Genomic DNA, 9,958 nt, shown 5'->3' on the forward strand with positions numbered 1-9,958 from the left:
ATCTTAACTGCACTACTGTATAGCTCTGTAATAATCATTCTGTACATACGATAATTTTTAATCCTACAACTGTTTACAACTTGCATAGTTCCCATTTCTGTATAGCTGTATATCTCAGATTTCTGTAAAGTTATTTATTTCATATTCTGTATAGTTTTTCATATTTATATCCTGTTCATATGCTGTACATAGCTTGGCTCACTACAGCCTGTACATACTTATAGTTATAGAATATTCACAACATACTTCATACCGTGTACATTATAACACACCATAATAGACCCATTTCTGTAATATACTCACATATCTATATTATTGCTAATATATATTGTATATATATTGTAATATATCTATATCACTAAAGCACTTCTGGATGGATGCAAACTGCATTTCGTTGCCCTGTACCTGTGCATGTGCACTGACAATAAAGTTGAATTCTATTCTATTCTATTCTATTCTATTATTGTGTCTCACAACAAATTGATGCATTCTCATAAACAGAATTATTCCAATAAAAATAGGAAGAAGCGGGTGCTGGTTTGTGGGAAGCCTCATCTCCTGAACTCAAGTCAGGCCTCTAAAACACGAAAATGTGAATGAATGTGCGTATTTATACTATACAATACTACAATTCTACTACGCAATTAGTTATTGTCAGTAGATCCGATAAAGCAGTGGTCCCCAACCTTTTTTGCTTATGTCCGACAATATTTTCACGGACTGGCCTTTTAGGTGTCGTGGATAAATACAACAAAATAAAACCAGTACCGGTACAAACAAAAGATTTATTCATAACAGATGGGAAAAGACCCAGGGAAACTGAGTTAATGATAAAAACAATTTAAAAAAATAACAATAAAAACCACTAAAAAAAACCCTGAAAACCATAAATTACACACCCGAGCCTCAACTTTCGCAGCCTGGTACCAAATGACTCCGATCCGTGGCACGGGGGTTGGGGCCTGCTAAGATAAAGGATTGCTTACACTTGGCACTGCTGCTGCACTTGAATTAGAAGGGAATAAAAAAAAAAACCTTAAAAATCTCAAAACTCAGTTGACTATAATCTACAATTTACTCACATCTAGTGGTGAGATTCTACACACTGCACCTATAAAGTCCTACCAAATCACTTCAGCACTTGACCGAGCTGATAGGTTTGTAGCTTGAACCTATTCGCTGGACAATCAACAATACAAAACCTAACACGAGCCACCTATTATTTTTCAGTCATTCTGGTGCATATGTCGCATGTCGAGGTTGGCCCAAGCTTCAGCTGTACTTGTGCTTGACAGTTGGTGTTTGTGCTGATATGGTGTGTTTGCTTTTCACCAAATGTTGCACCATGCATTTGGGCCACACAGTTCTATTTTCATCTTATCTGTCCAAAGGAGAAGTGAGACCTGTGTTTCAGAAGTCTTGTGGTTTGTTCACTAAGCCATGCTGCCATGTTCTTTTCAGAAAGTAGAGGCTTTGTCCTGGCAGCCCTTCCAAAGAAGGCGTACTTGTTCAGTCTTTTTCTAATTGTGCTGTCATGAACTGTTTAAGGTTTAGCCAAAAGAGTGACTGATACAATAAAATGACTTACAACACAGAGAATAGGGTGTAGTGCTTTAGCGATTGAGAACCTTGTAAAATGGGATTTTCCCCCTGACTGTTGTGACACAGAAAAGAAAAACATTTAACTTGATTGGATGGAGCCACTTCCTGCACGTGCAAGGACGATAGCCATTTGTCTGCTCATTGCTGTTTTGGTAGCTCTGCATTTCTTTTTGTCTCTTCCTCCTTTCTGCGCCCCTTTGCTTGGTTTTTGGCTCTTTGTTCTGCGTGACTCTCCACAGTCACTAAAGCTGCTGCTGTCTTTGAATAGTAGTCCTCCTCTGGTCCAAGGGAGACTTGGCTGCAGCACAGCAGGCTTGTTTGTGGGCCTTGGCAGGAGAGGCTTGCAGACCTGAATGTACCTACTTAGGGTCTTTTTTTATGGCATGAATGTGTTTCTGCTGTTGTGTGTGTGTGATATGTGATAGAGAAACAAACAGCGGAATTTGTGTGTTTGCGTTTGTGTGTGGTGTGTATGTGTCTAAGTGTGTGTGTGTGTGTGTGTGTGTATGTGTGGTCTGTCTGTGTGTATTTATGGTGTGTATGTGTGGTGTGTGCATATGTGTGTCTGTCTGTGTGTATGTGTGGTGTATGTGTGGTATGCATGTGTATATGAGGTGTGTATATGTGTTTGTGTGTGTGGTGTATATGTGTGTGCGTCTTTGGTTTTCTGGTTGTTGTTTTTTTTCTTTTACCTTGGGGGTGGAGGGTCAGCTGACCGTGACCAGACTTTGCACACACATTCATGCCCCAGTCAGAGCCTCCCATCCCTCCAGATCTGGTGTATCAGCCACTTACAGATGGAGAGCTTCAAATAAACATGAACACAACCTTGATTTACACATATACAAGGGGGGGAAAACGAACCCAAAAGAAACTCCAAAATACACGTTAATTCTGGGACAAACCAATCAATCAACACCCCTATGGAAAGCAATGATATGTTCCATTTAGAAAACACATATTTTTGTGACTATTATTCATTTAATTTGACAATATTTAAAGAAGAAACAAAAGTAAGAAAAGAAAGAAAGGCTGTAAAAATTGATTGAAAAAAGACTGTTTGATTTTGTAGAACTACCAGAGAAGTTAATATAAAATGAAAGAAGATAAATAAGAGCAGATGTTTTATGAACCATAAGACGTTTTATAAAAGCAGTACAGGTTGCTTATGTACGATAGCACTTTCCATTCAGCTTCTCAGTTTGCATTTGCTGGTAGAGGTTACACACGAAATTGACATTAAACGTGAGCTACGCAGAGGATGGAACTTCCTCAAAGCAGGTTTTTTCCATAGACAAGAGATGAATTATAAACTATAAAAAATTAATAACTGATATGTGGCCTGCTGCAGACAAAGAGGTTTGAATGGCAATTTAACAAAAGACATAAATATCTCTTTCTATTTTTTATTTTTGTTTATTTTACCACTGACTCAACAAAGAGAGCCTATGTAATAAAGACGAATTCAACCACAGTTAAAGCAAACATGAAAGCACGCATCTAAAGCATCTAAATGGCACAGGATGAACACACCGTGTAGAGAGTGGTTTTTGAGGTTTGGTGTTTTTCCATTACTAACCTAGTTACAAAGACAAATAACCGTTTAAGGTTAGCTGATGCTAGGTACAGATGACCGTGTAGTGAGTTTTGAATAACTTCAATTGTGCTTTATGTCTGGATTGTTTCACACCTAGAGCCTTTTTGGATTGTTTGCTACAAGCGTAGAGAGCTACCCGTCTCTTTGCCAAAACTCATAGGAGTCATAGGACTGGAGTGCTGCTGGCCTCCGTACTAAGATGCTGACAAAAAAAGCACAACAGCCTCAGCTGCATTGAAGGATTTATACCCAAAGACACACACTTGACTTGCCAAATGATGTTAAAGGTAATCAAAAGAAGGTCTTATCACAAAAATAAAAATGCCCCGTTTTCATATCTGCTGCGTATTAAAGGAATGACAGTAAATACCAGGGATAGTTGACATCGCTTCATTGAAAGCACCAGCAACTGTGTGCTCACCTGGAGATGTCCTGCATGCAGGTTCCTGACGTGCCTGTCACACATGTCCATCCCATCTTAACTTCGAGCTTGATCGTAAAAAGATCCTGCCAGTAGTCAGCTTTAGAGCATGATTTGAACAATGAATCAAAATAAATAAATAAATGGAAAAACTAAAAAAACAAGGGGTGCTGTTTTAGCGCTAGAATGAATTAATATTCGCACCTGTATCTAGAAAAAAAATTATATACATCAAATGATACCAGAAGTAAAGATTTCTTTTCTTCCATATGAGATATAATAAACATGATAATTTAGTGCAACTTAGAACATCTGAGTGATTTTGCCTGCAAGCAATTCAGGCAGTTCACGGTGATCATTTATATTTCTACGTGTAAATTTTAGCTCTCATGCACAGCTGTCACTTTCTGCATCAGCAGCAGCTGCACCAATCCTTACAGCCTCAAAAAAGTTCATTCTGATGCCGTCAAAGGCATGCATCAATTTAAGTAATTTCCACTCAATCTTAGGGAAAAGACGCAGGTTTGAGAGTTACTAACATAGTCCGTGAGGTTCATGACAGCTTGCAAAGCATTTGTGATTGAACTGTTTTGAAAACCTAAAACAGTAAAAAGCCGCTTTGCACATCTATTTCACATAATGACTCAAGACAAGCCAACACAGTGATGCAAACAGACTCTGGCATAATCTCTGACTTGCCAAGTATTTAATATTTATATATTTAAGAGCAACATTTAGAGCAAACTTTGTCTGATGGAACTAACAAAAGTTGTTAATTTTGGTACTTATTACACATTAGTTTACATTTCCAAGGCAACAGGAGAGCTTATACACTGTAAAAATAAAAACAATGCAAAACTAGATAGCTAGATAAATGACATGCAGAAATGGCCTTCTTAAATACTGATATTCATTTTCCCTTACAACCTTACTGTGAAACATTCTCACAAGAAACTGGGAAATCTGACTGGTCATGTTCGATGACTATTCAGTAGACCTGTCTGTGTCCTCTTTTTTCTTCCAGAAACCATCAAATGAGAAGTAATACAACAGTGGATCCAGACAGCAGTTCACACTGGCAAGACAATTCAGAGCCCGTTTATTATCAAAGAAAACAGTCAAGGACACGGGCAAGAAAAATATACTGAACATCAACAAGTTCATGGCAAAAATCAGCATGACGTTCACTCTGTTGTTGATCCTTGTGCTGATATTCAAATGTCTGTTTAGAGTCAAAGACACCAGAACTGTGGACACGATATTGATGAACAGCAGGGTGAAGAGTAACACAAGCTGAAAATACGCTATTGGAGGAAAGAAGTCCTTCTTGTCATCAAAACAAGTGGAAACATTCGAAGTGTTGTTTTTCAAATAATTTAAAAGGTTCAGACTCTCTGGGATATTCACCATCACCACAATCAGCCAGACGAGCACAGCTCCTTTTGTGGCGTTGGACGAGGACCGAAGTTGGCGTGACTTCAGAGGGTAGACTACAGCCAGCAGCCGGTCGATGCTGATGAAGGTGATGAAGACTGCGCTGGAGCGGATGTTGTTGCGAAAAAGCATCGTGAGCCATACGCACGCCATGTTTCCCAGAGGCCATTTGTGTGTGGCATAAAAGTAGACCTTCATTGGTAAGGAGATGATGAGCAGGAGGTCTGAGATCACCAAGTTGATCATGAAGACAGCGTTGGGTGATTTGCGGCCGTGGTGGCGAAGAAGAATCCATAGCGACAGAGCGTTGAGAGGCAGTCCGAGCGTTATAACAGATCCATAAACTACGGCGTACACCGTGTCAGCTTCTGTTCCATTTCGTGCCATTTTGAGCCACGTTGATTTCGTGCATGTTTTGCGTGAGTGTGAAATGTAGAAGTGGGGGAAGTGACTGTATGAGTGTTGGAAACCGCAAGACACACCTCCCTGCAAATCACAAGTGCCAAAAACAGTGTGAAAAAAAAAGTTTCAACAGTGCTGAAGTAGCAGAGAAAGCTGAAACAGGAAGTAACCGTATGAGAATGAAAGAGTTGTGTGGAACTAGTTCAGCGTGGGAGCCTAAAGTTGAAAGGAAAAAAAAGTTAAAATTTCTTTTTTTCCTTTATGTAAAACTATAAATGTTCTCTGTGGATTATTTCAGGAATCCACAATCCTGTTTGTTTACACTTAGCTCCTTTCTGTGATAAAGCATCATTAAAGATTTTAGTAACTGGTGGATTTTAATTTTTGATCGAAAAACAATAAAAGAATTCAAGAAATTTTACATCTGTTTTACAAGGAAATCAGAATTTTGTTTGAGTTCAAATCTGATTCTCTGAAAAATATATTTTTAGTGCCTCACTGTTTAATCCAGTCTTCCTCTGCACAGAAATTAAAAATGTGTTCAAAACTCACGTTACCCATCTTATTCCAGCATGTCGACATGCTCAGAACAAACTTGCTTGCTTCTTGTACAGGATGAAATCTATTTACTGGGAGGCGTCCACTTTCAGTGAGGGCAAAACTTCCCCATACTTGAATATTCCAGCTACTATGTTTCTCTTTGGGTGTTGCATACTAGTGTTATGCACCACAATGTCACATTCTCACACCCGTTCTTCTGTTCTGATATCTAACATGGATTTACTAGCAAATAAGAATTCTATGAAAATAAATTTGTTGCAGCATGTGAGACTTTCTTCTTCTCTGTGATGTGACAAAAAGAAAACGTGGCCATGAATTTTGGTTTTGTTTAAGTTTTTGATTGATTACAGTGTTCTGAAACACCGTGCGTGCCTTTGATGGCATTGTCCTTTTTTTCATCTTAGTGAACATATCAATGCATCAAGATTTTAATGTTATCCCTTTATGGTTGCATTTTTGTGATTTGGATACAGCTATTTAAGTTTTAACACTAACCCGCTGTTGTAAACTTACAGTACAGCCTAAACAGGTGCAGATTAACCAAATGAACACAAGTGTCAGTGGACTTTTTATCTTTCAGAGGAAGTTCTTTTTCTGCTTTCACAGTGCACAGTACAAGGAGGGGGTTTTTTTTAGCTCATACTTCACAGCAGGGTCTTTCTAGCAAAAGAGGAACCTTTGAGTGACACAGGTGTATGCAGACGGGTTCAGACATAAGAAGTATACAGTTAGATTCATAAGCTTTAGGGCAATGATACGTTTTTGCTTCTCTGAACCGTTGCAGTGTGAGTCAAACAATCAAGATGTGATTATAGGAAAAAAATGAATGTAATTCATGAACAATTGATGCCATACTTTTGTTAAATTCCTTCAATTAAACCTGAAGGTCTGTGCTTTAATCCCATGATTTAAAATCCAGTGTTGTGCTGTGAAAATGTAGCTGATTTCTTAGTCTTTTTTTTATATATTTGTCACACTTACAGACTTCAGATCAAACAAATTTTATTATTGGACAACGCTAACTCAAATAAATACAAAATGCAAATCTTTAAAACGATTTCATTTATTAAGGTAAGCAGGCCAAAAGATCTCAAAAAGACATTGATCAGACTGGAAATGGTTCCAAAGCCATTTCTAAGGTTCAACACTCCACCACAGCGACAGCCATTGTGCTCAAATGGCGAAAACTTGAAACAATAGTGAACCTTTCTTGGGTTACTGCAAAATTACTCCAAGAGCGCAACAATGAAAAGAAAAAACACCCCAGAATAACATCTAGATAAATGCAAGCCTCACATGTTCTCAGGTAAGGTGTGAGTGCATGATTCAATAAGAAAGAGTTCTAAAGACAAAACCACTGCTGACCAAAAAAAAGGTTTCGTCTCACATTTGCCAAAAATACATCTTGATGAACCCCAAGGCTTTAACTATTCTGTGAGCTGACCAGTTGTGCCTGCGTTTGTGTTTTAGTGTGTGCGTGCCTGTGGGTGCTGCTACACCCACTGCACTTTACAATTACAAAATGGTAACACAGGAAACAACACAAGTCGTTGGATGTTTTAGGTGATAGAAACTGTACATCAAAACTATCTTAATAAGGAAACGTGAAAAGAGACTGAACTACAGAATGCCACGCTTGGTCATTGCAAACACTTCAGATAATGGAATTTGAGCAAATCATTGTTATTATTAAAGTTGTAAATAAACAAGAACACAAAGAAAAAAACTGCACAGTGTCTGCTGCAAGGAGGTGCAAGGAAAAGAAAGGCTTACCGATGGTGATAACAGCTTCGTATTCAGCAGCCCTATTGAGGTTGATGCAGTCACTGCCAGAAGCACAAATGCACATGAGGTTTGGTTTTGTACAGTTGTGTCTGGTGACTTGAAAGGCACGCAATGTGAATGAATCATTTTCTCCCACCACCAAATGATCTTAATCAGCACAACAAAACAGCGAAACAACTTGCCCACACTCAGGCATAGCATACGTAGCACGAAGTTTGATTGTGCCTTCAAAATACTACGTATCCTGTCGGCTAGTTTAATTTAAAACCATATTCTCGAGCTAGCTTCAAGAAACAATATGCGTGTGAAGTTTGACAAATGTCTCTTCAGTTCCTCAATTCATACGGGCACTGAGGCACATTCGAGAGGTAACTCTAACTCTTATAAAGTGACTGGTCTGGCTCTTCTCCCAGGTTCAAACCAAAAGTTTGTCATTTTTTCTCTTTATCTGAATTGATTTACAATCAGTCTGTAGCAGTGACTTAATTTTCATCCAAATGGCTACTTTGCTATAATTTTAAATGATAATTGATTCATTTGAATTTTTTAATATTCAAGCGGTCAAACAGTGCTTCGCTTGCTTGTACTGGTTGCTGATTAGTGGCATACAGACATGTGAAAAAGACTGTACGCAGTTTTCTGTAAAACTAAACTGACTTACTGGTTCCATAAGAATTAAGAGGTTACCTAGCACCCAGCTGCTACTAATCCAATGCACCTGATTAATCGATCATCAGCAAGCGTTGGCAGTTTGCTGGTCTGAATGATCGAATGCCACAATATTATTAGTGGAAGACTCCGCAAATGCACCTCATGGTCAGAGAAATTACAAAGAAAGCCTCCCTAGAGCTTCATGTCAGGCGCTACAGGCCTGAGTTAGCATGTAACTGTTAATCCATGACAGCACTATCAGAAAAAGAAAAAGAAAGATTGTCAGGAGAAAAACCTCCTCTCTATAAAAAGCACATGCAGCGCAGCTCAGGTTTGCATCTAAACAAACCACAAAACCTTTTTTTAGGCATAATGCACAGCACTGTGTTTGGTGATAACCAAAATACACAGCACAACAGCACAAACATGTCAGATCAATGTGCTGTCAGATTTGTAGCTACAATATTTTTTTTAAAATGTCGCTCCCCTTCTTAAAAAAACAACAAAAAACAATCTGACTTTTTTTTTTTTTACAAGGTACATCCAAACCCACAGGCATCAGGTAGATTTGCATAAAGACAGAAATGATGGGAACCTGGCTCTTCACAAAAAATCAACCACCACCTCTAAGACAAACTGACATTTTTAATTATTTAAAGGCAATAGATTGTTCAACTATGAATCATGTGTGTGAGAAAGATGTAATCATTTAAGGGTTGTCACAGAGTGGTACGTTATCTGTAGTTCTGTTATGTTTCAGTTTCAAGTCACAGCTGAAGAACAAAATGTTCAAAATGTGACTGCACAGCATACATGATCATTCATTCTCTCTCGTGCAGATACTGGACTGCGTAAATAAAGCATTAATATAGTCGAGCGGTATACTTGAAAACTGCCTGGAAAGTGAAATACTAATAATAATCAAACTTCACCTTATCACCCGAACTACAATTTACCACTTATGGTTTTCCCTCAAACTCTCTCAGCTATAACCTTTTGGAAGATTGAAATCAAAATGGCTACTGCAATGACAGCAATTATGTGATTTCATCTGACTCGCACACTTAAATAAAAGGAGTAATAGGCCAACTAACTCATCAATGCATGCAGGGCACAAGAGCATCTAAATTGATTTCTGTGGAAAAGCACGAATGCCATTTTCTCTGGGCTCTAATGTGTGAGAAACTTGAGCACTGCCCAGGACAGGTAATCTTTGTTATTAGAGTCTTGGTTAAAATACATTGATTTAAAATGCTGGCCCTGCATTCATAGCAAGATGGACTGTGAGTGTTAGCAGAAAGTCAGATACTTGGGTCTTTGCAAGGAGTAAAAGAAGTCAGTTAACTACTACTTCTAATAATAATAATAATTTCTGCTCTTTACTGAACAAAAATACATTATTCGTGTAAGTTTGTTTTGAGTAAGGAAGAATAACAGGAATGAACAAGTGATTTTCAAAAGGTCAGCAATATATTAAGTATATATGAACTATATACTATTAACGG

The 9,958-nt window shown here is 38.2% G+C and overlaps 1 protein-coding gene across 2 annotated transcripts; it reads right to left on the bottom strand.

The window, feature by feature from the left end:
- Positions 1-4,304: 4,304 nt before the first annotated feature.
- Positions 4,305-7,822, bottom strand: LOC102214623 (lysophosphatidic acid receptor 6-like). 2 transcript variants are annotated; one of them, XM_005738363.1, is made up of 2 exons: positions 7,791-7,822; positions 4,305-5,540 (listed from the first exon to the last, which is right to left on the bottom strand). In XM_005738363.1, exon 2 carries the CDS (start codon positions 5,439-5,441, stop codon positions 4,605-4,607), a length of 837 nt encoding a protein of 278 aa, XP_005738420.1. In that variant the 5' UTR covers positions 5,442-5,540; positions 7,791-7,822; the 3' UTR covers positions 4,305-4,604. The 2 variants fall into 2 exon arrangements, with proteins under 2 accessions (XP_005738420.1, XP_005738419.1); XM_005738362.1 differs by lacking the exon at positions 7,791-7,822 and adding an exon at positions 6,009-6,059.
- Between the last annotated feature and the right edge of the window lie 2,136 nt (positions 7,823-9,958).

This window comes from Pundamilia nyererei, unplaced genomic scaffold, assembly GCF_000239375.1.
Source record: "Pundamilia nyererei isolate P.nyererei 1_Seehausen unplaced genomic scaffold, PunNye1.0 scaffold00083, whole genome shotgun sequence".
NCBI lineage: Eukaryota > Metazoa > Chordata > Actinopteri > Cichliformes > Cichlidae > Pundamilia > Pundamilia nyererei.

Bases quoted from the DNA above. Each gene is read 5' to 3' on its own strand.
- LOC102214623 (XM_005738362.1), bottom strand. From the start codon at position 6,038: ATGTCGACATGCTGGAATAAGATGGGTAAC. The intron at 5,541-6,008 runs GTGAGTTTTGAA...TGTGATTTGCAG, and splicing joins GCTGGAATAAGATGGGTAAC to GGAGGTGTGTCTTGCGGTTT.